This window comes from Nanorana parkeri, unplaced genomic scaffold, assembly GCF_000935625.1.
Source record: "Nanorana parkeri isolate BGI_ZX_2015 unplaced genomic scaffold, ASM93562v1 scaffold1302, whole genome shotgun sequence".
In the NCBI taxonomy this organism is placed as follows: Eukaryota; Metazoa; Chordata; class Amphibia; order Anura; family Dicroglossidae; genus Nanorana; species Nanorana parkeri.
In genome coordinates, this window is record NW_017307570.1 from 399,311 (window position 1) to 412,217 (window position 12,907).

General features: G+C 41.5%; 1 protein-coding gene across 1 annotated transcript in view; it reads left to right on the top strand.

Moving 5' to 3' along the window:
* Nucleotides 1-12,907, top strand: part of ZNF804B (zinc finger protein 804B) — a 305,145-nt gene that overhangs the window by 271,941 nt on the left and 20,297 nt on the right. The window contains exon 2 of the mRNA XM_018569195.1: nucleotides 7,671-7,814. Coding sequence (XP_018424697.1) covers nucleotides 7,671-7,814 — 144 coding nt within the window. The remainder of the gene's footprint in view (nucleotides 1-7,670; nucleotides 7,815-12,907) is intronic.

A 12,907-nucleotide genomic window follows, 5' to 3' on the forward strand; every position in this document is an offset into this window, starting at 1 on the left:
ACATACCGTCGCTCGCTCACTTCTTGATCATCTCCTTGCTGAGAACAATGACTGTCAGTCACAGCTCCCTGCAGGGATTCCCCGCTCCGGTCCTTCAGCGCTGACTAGAGGAACGGGGGGGAGGGGCGGGTACAGCTGGCTCTGCCTCTAGATAGGGAGAGCCAGCTGTCACTCACCCAGCTGGGTGGATCGCGACAGTTATGTCGGGACCTGTCCCGGCTGCCGCGATATACTAAACTTTTGGTCACGGGAGGGGGTTTGTATATGTCCTCCCGTGACCCTTAAGAGAACTATGGGGAAAAACACCTAACCCATAGTTCTCTTTTAAGTGTGGCTAGGCGTACAATGTTGCAGTCTGATCACTGTGGGAGAAGAGACTGCGGAAATGCTTGTAGCGGACTGATCACATCATCTTAGCCTAGGCTAAGTCACTCACTAGAGCTCTTGGGCTATTTTTTTATAATAAAAGGTGGAGATCCTGAACACAGACTGTCTGTGTTTGGGGTTTTATGTCTGTACATGTTTGGCATAAAACCATGCACAGCCATTGATTTCTATGGGCAGCTATTCACAGCTTTGTGACTTCCTGGCAGGGAAATACACCCAAATGTACGCTGTACAGCCCCAGGGGGTCTGTGTGTGCGTGAATCCTTAGGCTGCTATACATTTTTATGATGATGTTGTAAATGGTATATTCTAAATGACTGCTTGATTTCAACTGGTAGTATAAAGGAAAATGTTAGTAAATTATAAAGGTGTCCCTCTTTCTCATGTCTGAAAGGCAGGATATGTGTCGGCTATAGATGAGCTTAGGTTCAGACTGAACTCAGAAGTGCCATAGACAATCCACCCAATCAGCTGAGGCCAGGGCATTCACCGCCTCGCAGCTGCACATAAACAAAGGTGGGATACCTGTGTTGAATGTCATTGACCTTATATGGGCACATGGCCATATTAGGTCAATGTAATTGACCAAATACATCTATGTGGCCATATAAAGTCAATGACGTCACTGCATCCCGCCCCTTTGCTTATGTGCAGTTGTAGGCAAGGAGTTCCCCAACCACAGCTGATTGGATGGCAGTGGAAGGAGCTTCTTTTTGTGTTCGTAGAAGTTCAGGTTCAGACCAGGTTCGGTCCGAACCCAAGCTCGTTCCTAATGTCGTCACTTAAGAAAGCATTAAGGTGGAACTCTATATAAAAGGTTTTTTTTTAATAGAGTGGGAAATAGTTAGAGCCTCTGTCTGGTTTTAATGTCTGTTGGTGTCCTTGTTACGGGAACGGTCCCCTCATCATTTGCCCTGATAACCTTATTCATCCAAAATTTGACAGTTGTCATTGGAACAGGAAGTAGATAGGAAATCTTTCAATAGGGACATCTGGATCAATGACAACTGGTAGTTAATAAGAAATAAAAACCCAATAAAATCCCAATAGTGCTTCTTTTATCATCCATACTCTACCCAAGGGTAAGAAAAAGACAAAAAAACCCATTTGGGTGGATTTGTACTTTCAAGACATCCAGGCTGATAACATTTTCAGAGGCTGATCAGCAATGGCAGCCTTCATATTTCTCATATGTTAGGTTTCCTTTAAATTCTCTTCTAGTGAAACCAAATAATTTGAACCGGCACTTCACACAGCACGCTATGCAAGGAAAATTTACAAGTTCATATAACTTCTAGTAAGAATCTCTTGCTGGTTTATACTCCAGATTTAATTTCTATTTTTCATTAAAATTTTATCTGCATAGTTGCTTTTTATCTTCCCTGTTATATTATTTTGTATTATTTATATTAATTCTCATATAAGAGGTCATCATGTAAGTGATACTTGTTAACATGCAGTAAAGTATTTCTGTAAAGCTTATCTGTGTAATGAGGTTTACAGTGGAAGGCTTAATGTCCGGCGAGGATTGGGTGGTGGGTGGGGGTCTTGCAGAGTCTCCATGCCCTGCTTATAGGCATTTAATTCATCTTCATCAGCTGTCTCCAGGATCCCTTCACTGACACCTATTATCTAATTTCTAAAGAAATTGTATTACTTTTCGGGTTGAATTCCTTCGCAGCTATTGAGCCTTGAGAATCCTCTTCATCCAAAACACTGCAGGGATTGTCAGATTCCTGGTCCCTGCCAAACGCTGTGGTTCCTTCCAACAGAAAAGGATTCTTCAATGTTCAAATATTAATTTTTAAAAATCTGCAGCCCTCAAAAAAATAATACCAAATGGTCTACTCTGAAAGCCCTTGTCCAGGCACCTCCTGTCATCCAGTTGTATCTCTGCTTTGACACCTTCTCACATGCCTCCCTGGTGGAGACAGCAAGCAGTCATGTTAACCCACATCGTGCAGGCATGGTCTACCAGGAAGCCAATGCAGATGAATAATGTCCAACCCCCGCTGGAGTGAGTGCATGTAGACAGGAAGTGGCTGCAAGAGGCAGTGAAAGGTAAAAACATTATTTTATGGAAATGGAAACAAAAACATGGCAGTTGTTCTGGATACACAGTGCTTCTACCCATCTCACCTGCTTTAGTGGCATTCCCTTGCTGGCCAAATACCTGCTGAATCCGGTTCTGTCCGACTCTACGTACTCATCACAAGGCTTGATAAGCTGAGTATGTTTTAAAGACAATTGCATTCTGAATACTCTATATCGGAATCAGTGATATTGAGGATGATGTTATATAAGGAGTTCATTCAGTATACAGGTATATAACATTATACTTACATGATACACTAGACCATGTCCATTTACTGGAGTGGTCTGCCCATACCCAACTTGTAATTATGCTAAGACTGCCCACTTGTATTGCTTATAACCATGATGAGTGTCCTATTGAGTTACAACACAGTAAGTCTATTAAGAGTAGCACCGTGATTTTGGGACATCACCCTGGACACGGTATTATTGGGACTGAGGTCCGGGATGCAGGACTGTTCTGGCAATTCCAGACTGTTCTTGGAAATCCCATACCCCACCCCTCATTATGCTGGGACTGCCCACTTGCATCGCCTATCACCATAATGAGTGCCCTATTGAGTTACTACACAGTAAGTCTAATAAGGGTGGCGCTGTGATTTTGGGACATCACCCTGGACACGATATGATTGGGACTGAGGGCCGGGATGCAGGACTGTTCTGGCAATTCCAGACTGTTCTTGCAAATCCAAATCCCATACCACCAACTCTCATTATGCTGGGACTGCCCACTTGCAGCTGTGGTCACCATACTGAATGGCCTGTTGAGTTACTGCACAGTAACTTGAATAAGGGTGACACTGTGATTGTGGGACATCACCCTGGACACAGTATTTTTGGGAGGCAGACCTGTTCTGTCAAATCCAAACTGTTCTTGCAAATCCAAATCCCATACTACACCTCTAATAAAGCTTGGACCGTTCACTTGTAGCCCCAATCACCATAATGAATTCCCTATTGAAGTACTGTACAGTAACTCAAATAAGGATGACACTGTGATCTCAGGACATCGCCCTGTACAGAGCATCATTGGGGCTGAGGTTCTGGATTCAGGACTGTTCTAGGAAATCCGAGACAGTTGGCATCTATGTAACATGTATGCTTGAGTAATTTATACATTTTTTTAGTTACTGTATCTAAATAATAACCGCATTAACCGATAGAAATTAAAACAGAAACAAAACACTTCTACAAAAATTAATGTGCTGTATAATTATGCATAATTATTATGTACAAAGTTTCTGTAAAAATTATTGTTTGATATAGACCATTACTGCTGAATTTACAGCACATCAGTTTCCTAATGGTGACAATAAGGCAAGGATCATATTCTGCGCTAATGGATTAATCAAATAATTTCTCTCTCGCTAATTTCTACCTCACGGAAAGGCACAAACACCCCATGGAAGTACTGAAGGACTGAAAAAAAGAAGACTGACATGCTGATATGTTTTCCTTTGCAGACATATGCTCGAAACGCTTAAAAAGCAATCTGTAGCATCCTATTAACATATGCATATCCCCTACTGTGTCTATATATTTTAACACAGTGTGCCTTCATATAGAGAGGCTGAGAGTAAAAATAGTCTCTGCTAAAAATATTTTAAACTGAAAAAGATCAAGCTGGCATTCATGAAACATAAATGTAATGTAAATTCAATCTTGTAGCTACCGGTGTTATCTTGGGGGTGTCTTGTCTTCTGTCCCCCTCTGCCTTGGTCAGTGTTGTCCATCTGCAGGATATTTTACATTAAAAAAAAATAAAAATTGCTCAAAATTTGTTGGTTAGGAGTGGAAGCCGGCATGTCTGCCTCCTATTTGTACAAGTGGTCTCATTCTACTTGTTGAATTCTCTGGTATTGAAAATAAATGAGGAGGTGTGAGTTTGCTGTGTCATTGCTGGCATGCATCAATGTAAATGCAAGTACAGATATCATACAAAGTGGCAGTTAAAAGAACTCCCCTTGACCTACCCCTCTCTCCATTGATCCATTGCCACTCATATGTCTACCTCTGCCAGGGAAAAATACCTTGTGCTTCTAGGTATAGGGGGAACATTAGCAGGAAGGGTCCACTGCCACTCATATGTCTACATCTGCCAAGGAAAAATACTTAGTCCTTCTGGGTATAGGAGGAGCATTAGTAGAAAGGGTGCCCTTCAAATTTCAGTGCGGAACTACAGGGGGCTGGGGACACTGGAGTGGCTCATGGACAATGTAGAGAGCTAGTGACACTGCATGGGGCTAGTGGACAATGCGGGGAGCTGGGGACCCTGGGCGGGCTCATGGACAATGCGGAGAGCTGGGGACACTGGAAGGGGCCAGTGGACAATGTGGGGAGCTGGGGACCCTGGAGGGGCTCATGGACAATGTGGAGAGTTGGGGACCTGGGTGGGGTTAATGGACAATGGGGGGAGCTGGGGACACTGGATGGGGCTAGTGGACAATGTGGGGAGCTGGGGACACCGGACAGGACTAGTGGGCAGTGTAGGAGGAGGTAGGAAGTGAAACTTTCCCTTATTCCTGTCTCCCTAGTGGTATGACAGGTCACATCATGGAGACTGAAACGCATTGTAGAAAGTTCCTCTACTCATAGGTATATTATATCATAGCATAAATAGCTATAAGCTTATCTTAGTAAAGTGACAGGCCTTCTTCTTATAGCTGTTGGCTACAGAACTAATATATATATACACACACACATACAGGGCCTGCTTCTAATAGCTATTGGCTACAAAATGTTAATTTCTGTAGTTACAGGTACACTTTAAATGTTCTTATTGCACTTTAACCTGCTGTGTGAGCTGTGTTGGGTTTCTGTCTGACAAGGCTCATGTATATTTCACATAGCGTATTCCCAGGCCAGGCCCTGTCACATTCTTCTGTCCTTTTAGTTGACCGCAAACTGACCACAGAATACTTTCATGAACAATCGATGTCCATCAGCCGCAGCTACCAGGAGTCAGATGGAGGAAAAGCAAAACAAGATCTGTAATTTAAACAAGTGAAATTGAGGCAGCAAGCAGATGTTCTTTCTCTAAAGCTTAACTCTAGGCAAGAATAAAAGATACGAATGAAAGCAGCTCTGTAATCACTAATACATCCTTCAATCATAATTTATTTTTATAAATGCAGGCAGTGTAATTACCTGAATGTGACCTGATTTCAGCCTCTTGTAGACCCTGTACAGTGGGACTTGAGTGGGAGAGGAAGAAGCAGCACAAGGTGACAATCAATCTATGTGCAGACAAGAAGCATGCTGATAGGAAGCGAAAGCATAGGGCTAAAAAGGCTAAAAAGCCGAAGGATCAAGCCGTAGCTTCGGCTCTCTTCGGCCGCCTCTGCCCTTTGGTTCAGTCGAACTGAAGGGCTGCTGTACGGGCTATTCAGAATAGCCCGTACAGCAGCCGAAGGTTTCCGGACCCCCCACAAATTACAGCTGGACGGAGCCAGCCGTGATCTCACAGCTCGTTCCACCCAGTTGTAATGACAGATCAGCGTCTCCAAATTACCTGGGGATGCTAATCTATCATTAAACAATAACAACTGGGCAGAAGGCCGTGATGTCACGGCCTGCTCCGCCCAGTTGTTATTCATTGGCCTTCGACAGCTTTATGACTAACTGCCATAGTAACAGAGAGATGAGATCCAGGGCAACCTGGGCTCAGGGGGAGTAGGTTGAATGATGCTGGCTATTAGCCTGAGGACATCTAGAGGCAGAAAAAAAACACTGTGGGGAAATATCTGGATTAAATGTGAATAGTGCAGCAAAATATGTGTTTTTTTAATTGTATCTTTTAATGGACTGTTCATTCTTATTTTATTTTTGGTTGCAATTCTGCTATTTAAGTTTATTTGGGAATGGGGAGGGGGTATTGCTCTAATTAAGCAGTAGAGAAGGGATTGCACCTTTCCACTGACCTACAGCAACACATTACAAACTAGCTTCCGCTTCAAAGGGAGTATATACCGTAGTTCTTTTCAATTTTTTTTTCTCAAACTGCATAACAAAGAAAACATCCTGATGTGTTAACCCTTTCATTGTATGTTAATGTTTTAAAAATCTTGCTTGTGTGTTTTAATGTGTAGCTATATATGGAGGCAGCCATATTTGCTCATTGCATACATGGGATCTGCTTACTGTTTGCAGTATTGCACAATATTTGTTCTTTACTGCTCCTTCTTGAGATGCAAGTCTACTGTATGAGTCGGTGGGCTAATTAAAAATAGGGCACCCCCTGTGCCTGATATCTTATCTCAGTAGTTGTGAAGAAGGTGATAGGTCATTGCAATGGCAAAAGATATACACCTTTTATTTATTTTGTTTTTCTTTTCTTTTGTTTTATTTTCTTTTCTTTTGTTTTATTATATTTTATTTGTAAGTATTTATTATTTGTATTTTATTATATTATGTTTTATTTATTTATTTATATTACTGTCTTGGGACAGTTTTCTTTTGACAGGGGAAAAGTCAGGAGATAACCATTAACATTTACCACTAAATGAAGGCCCAATCTGTCCTGAAAAAAAAAGTATAATTTCCCTTAATATATGAAGTAGTTATTATTATTATACAGGATTTATATAGCGCCAACAGTTTGCGCAGCGCTTTACAATATAAGGAAGACATGACAATCACAATACAATTCAAGACAAGGTGTAAGGAGGGCCCTGCCCCTGAGTGCTTACAATCTAAAAGGCAGGGGCCAGTGATACATGAGGAGGTGGCTGTGTGGGGATGAATTCTTTGAGAAAGTGAAAGTTCAGTGGTTAGGTTGAGGTGGGATAGACTTCCCTGAAGAGATGAGTCTTAAGGGATCGCCTATAAAAAAAGTAGTTGTATGGATATGTTCAGTTTTACTAACACATGCTAAAGTTGGAAAAACCGGGTTTGTTTTACCTGCATCATGAAGAGGTTAAGGAGCTGTGTGTGTGACTTCAGTGCAGTAGACCAAACCTAGATCAGAGTAAACCGAATGGACTTATTGACTCTAGCACAGCTTCATTGTTTGGTGGATAACTTTAGCATTTTAAAGACGTGTTTCACTTGTTGTCTGGGATTGCTCTTTAATAATAACACAAATATTTAGTCTGATTATCTTACTTTCTTCTCGACTGCACAGCTGGAGCTGCCAAGGAGCAGCATTGAACTTCCCATTATAAAAAATGTTTCCTTCTCTTTTGTTTCAGGGCTACACAGAGAAAGGAAAAAGCATAGCGAATACTCTGGAGGACCTGAAAGCTAATTTCTATTGTGAATTATGTGACAAGCAATACCACAAGCACCAGGAGTTTGACAACCATATTAATTCTTATGACCACGCTCACAAACAGGTAAGCCTAAAATTGCATGCGTTGATGGCCCATTAATATCACTGCTGAAATACGCTACTGAAGTGTCCTGCTGGGATGGGTCACAGCGCCGCTGCTGGAATTCATTTTTTGTTTTAATTAATCATCGTTCAGAATACTTCAGCAACTCCGGACTCGTCTTTTCAACCTGCTGAAATCAGATTCACTATTAAGGAAGAAAAAGAAGAAAAAAAAAAGACTTTATATTAAATGAAATAAAAAGCAGACCTCGGCTTTCTGCAGAAACGTGAACTTTGGATCAGGATAAAGAGTATAATTAGATACAGAGTCTCTCGTAGATAAACTGTTAAATTGCAAATATCAATCGCTGGGAGGAAAACGGTTGCCTTAGAATGACTCGGAAAGTGAACTAAATATGTGAGTTCCCCGAGTACAATCAGTGGCCGCTCTAGAATATAAATTTTGGATTATTACTTTCTGAATTTTTAAAAGATGAGAAATGCGTGCAGCGGAATGCAGATTAGTAATCTACGATGGATCCTGTTAATACAAGGAACATTTCTCAGTTGTTACGGAAACAAAGTATCAAAGTGACACTGAACTCAGGAGTTAAATCTTAAAAATACATTCAAGAAGCTTAAAACAGAACTATGGGGTAACTTTTTTATCCCATAGTTCTCTTTAGGGTCACGGGAGGACATATACTAACCTCCTCCCGTGACCCAAAGCTCAGTATATAGCGAGCTATTGCCCGCAATATACTGAGAGCGCCACAGCCGAGACGGATCCTGACAATACTGTCGAGATCCACCTAGCTGGCTGATTGACTATCTAAAGGCAGAGCGAGTTTTGCCCGCCCCCTTCCCTGTCGGTTCCTCCAGTCAGTGCTCGAGGATCAGAGAGGTTAAGGGGGAATCCCTGCAGGGAGAGGTGACTGACAGGCACCGCTCTCTGCAGGGAGATGATCGGGAAGTGAGCAAGTGACGGTATGTGTTCACTCACTTCCCGATCAATAGACCCGGCATGTGACAGTTTCAATGTCACATGTCGGCTCTAACTATGAGGATGAGTGTAAATCACTCACTTCATAGTTCTCCTTAAACTATTAACAAACATGTATCTTATTTGTGTATCACTCGGCTGTAGATCCTCAAATCATCTCTGGATTGGTGCTGACACTGTCCTTCCTTCTGGAGGGTGGCTAGTTTTGTTCTCCATGACCCCTGTGTGTGTTCTAAAGTAGTCACCGCTGCAAGCTCACTCCCTGGATGAACTACAATCTCAATACAAGTTATTAAACTAAACATGAGACTGTAGTCCATCACAGGAGTGAGCTTGGAGCGGTGACTACTTCATAACACACACCAGGGACCATGGGGAACAAAAGTAGCCCCCCTCCAGAAGGAAGGACCGTGTCAGCAATTCAGAATGATTTGAGGATCTACAGCCGAGTGACACACAAATAAGATACATTTTTGTTAATAGTTAAGGTACTTGAATGCATTTTTAAGATGTAACTCCTGAGTTTAGTGTCACTTTAAATGTATTTTTAATTTGAACGTCACCTTTCTTAGTGTGACCCAAGTCCTCTCTCTCATATGTCTCTCTCTCTCTCTCTCAAATCTCTCTCTCTCTCAAATCTCTCTCTATCTCTCATCTCTCTTTCTCATATCTCTATCTCTCATCTCTCTCTCTCATAGCTCTCTCTCTCTCATAGCTCTCTCTCTCTCTCATATCTCTCATATCTCTCTCTCTCATATCTCTCTCACTCTCATATCCCCCCAGAATCCATTTATTAATCTATGTATTTGTGTATCTTTTTATCTACAGTATTCATGTCTGTCTGTCTATCTATCTCTCTACAATATTCATATGTCATAAATGTGGTGAAAATTCCCTTTGGAAAGAATATCCAATATGCACTGGCAAAATAAAAAACAAACTTATTTTTGCATGCACATGATTGGATGATGGAAGTCGAGCAGAACTTCACCTCATTCATTAAACTAAGGAGAAAATCCCCTTGTAAAGCTAACAGCCTAGTTGCCTTTAGTAAATCATCCCCAATGACTGATCAAACACTGAATCCCTATGACTGCCAAACATCTTTACTGTGCATCCTTAGTGACTGAAACTGAATGTAATACAACATTGGAGAGAAAAATCTATGTTAATTTTTTCCTCTGCTATCCATTTTTTTATAATAAAAAACAAACAAACAAGGTAATGGCGACCTTGATGACTTTTAAAGGACACCTATAAAATGAAAGCCTCCACCAATATTCTTTACCTTATGGCCTATATGAACTAAAAATCCATACCACTGCTGGGTTACATTGCATAACTGAGAGAATATACGGGGAATCAGTGAATAGGGGGATCGAATCAGGAGAATCAATTAATCATTAAGTTTTGATTCTAAGGGCTCCAGCACACTGGTGGATCGAGATACTACACGTGATACGTAGGACCTTGCAGGCAGAAGGTGGCAACAGGTCCTGCATAAAATATTGTCCATACACTACACGCATGGAATGTTTGTGTAACATTTACATGCATACAAGCGTGCACTATTAATTCAGCCTATTGGGCACCCCTGCCTCAGCCTATGCCACTGAATGAGTCATTCAGTGGAGGTGGCGCATGTGCAGAATTACCAACTTTTGGTAATTCATGAATTCTGGTTAAGGTCGTTCTATGCATTCGATCAAGGTTATTCGTCTGCTGATCAGTGACTCAGAGCTGAAATGCATCCTTCATCTGATGCGCCTGTGTGCATGAGCCCTAAATATCTGCATTTAGATCTGTCTGATTTTTGGGGAATAATACGATTCCGCAATACAGACAATCTCAGATGATGAATTGTGAGACTCTCTGCAGAACACACAGATCTGCAAACATAGGAGAATCCCAAAACTCTTTATTTCCCCAATCTACTGACTCACCCACCTCTCACATGATGGCTTTATACACAACAAGGCTCTGTATAAAAAATGGAAAGAGAAAGTTTCCTGCTGCTCTCTTTCTTTGACTGTATTCAAAACTCTTCTATAATTCAGAGCTTCGGTAATAGTCACATTGCAGAATGAGCACTATTCCCCTATGGACACGTGTTACACTGTTGCTGCTATCTACAAATGCATCCAGTCTGTGTTAACGCTCAATGCCTGGAAGGCAACTGGAAAGGACAATGTAAAATCTGGTGCGCTGATCTGTAAAATCCCTCAGGTGAAAAGAATGCATAAGGTGTGGCGGTTCGTCTCTCCTTTCTTTTTCAGAAGGTATGTTATATCACATGCTGTAATCAATATGTGGGCAGCGATAGATAGATAGATAGATAGATAGATAGATAGATAGATAGATACTGTAAGATAGATACTGTAAGATAGATACTGTAAGATAGATAGATAGATAGATAGATCAGAGATAAATGATAGGTAGATAGATAGATAGATAGATAGATAGATAGATAGATAGATAGATCACTAAAACAAATGGCTTCATCTGAATTGGCTCTTTTTCCTGCTCTCCTTAATACACACTTCTGTTCGGGTCAACGCACTGAATGTATTAGTAAATGCAGCTAGTGTAAGTACCTGATTTTGTATTTTGTCTCCGTATCAGCTAGTAGATAGATAGATAGATAGATAGATAGATAGATAGATAGATAGATCACTAAAACAAATGGCTTCATCTGAATTGGCTCTTTTTCCTGCTCTCCTTAATACACACTTCTGTTCGGGTCAACGCACTGAATGTATTAGTAAATGCAGCTAGTGTAAGTACCTGATTTTGTATTTTGTCTCCGTATCAGCTTCCTGTAAGAGGGAGGGACAAAACTAGGAGCCAATCAGCTGCGCTGCATTGTATATTTGCTGACAAGGAATCAGAAGAGTGAGCAGAAGGATGACCTTGATCAGCCTGCTGCGGATCATTCACATTCCAGTTCCAGGCTGGGAGCGGGGAGGTGACGGGGCTGTGCTGCAGCAGAGAGAAGTCAGGTCACTGACCTGGCTTAGCTGTCTCGTGGTGCAATCAGGATTTCCCACAAGGTCACTTAGGCCCGAGTGGCAGATGAGGTGTGGAATTTCTATTGCTCGTCGCCCAGGACATGGGTAGTTTTTTTCTACATTTAGCAGGCAGCAGGGCTAAATGTAGAGCGGGGAAGCTGCAGTTCGTTGCCGAGATCACTTGTATTTACCCTGCTCATCCGTCCTCCCCCGCCACCCCCCTCTATGGTCCGCCGCCACTTCCAGGTGCCTCTCTCCGCTGGCCGCCTCCCTCCCCGCTGTGGTTTTCAGGGCCCCCTGCTCTTTTAGGGGGCATAGGACCACTGCAAGGTAGTTCAGGATGGAGAGCGGGGTGTAGAGTGGAGAACATCCATTCAAATTTTTTTTTTTAATTGACAAAGTAAAAAATAAAATAATAAAACATTTTTTTAAAAAGTAAGCGATACTAAGAAATAGTAATGAAAAAAAAGGAAAAAGTGATAAAAAATGTTTCAAAAAATCTAAAATAAAAAAAATTAAATAAAATGGGGGAAAAAATATAAATAACAATTTAAAAAGGTGGAAAAAAATTTGCTAAGAAAAGTAAAATATAATAGAATAAAAAATTATAAAATTTTAAAAAGTAAAACATAATAAGATAAATAAAAATTAAAAAAAATATTATAAAACTAACCCTGCCGCCCCCACCATCTGGTTGTCTTTCTCCATTCGTGGGGTTGGCGGAGAGGGGAGCACACCGAGGAACCTGGCCCTGGGACAACAGAGAGAGTAAATCCGACCCTGGGTGCAATAGACATTTCAAAACTTTTCCACTGTGAATGTAATTGTTTGCCTTGACTGCAATTTTATGAATATAAGAAGTCACCTTTCTGCCCCCAGCCTGTGACTGAAATAGGAATGATCAGCAACAGACCGATTAGGCCATCCTTCTGCTCATTCTCCTCGTTAGCAAACATACACTGCAGCACGCCTGTGGCTTGTGTACAAATAATTGTCTTCTGGCTTTTGTTGTTTTTACGCTTTCACAAAACTCCTTTTGTTCTTACGTCTTTAGCGGTATTTAGAAAAGGTAACGGAGCGCGATCCTCTGTAACCTCGCCTGTA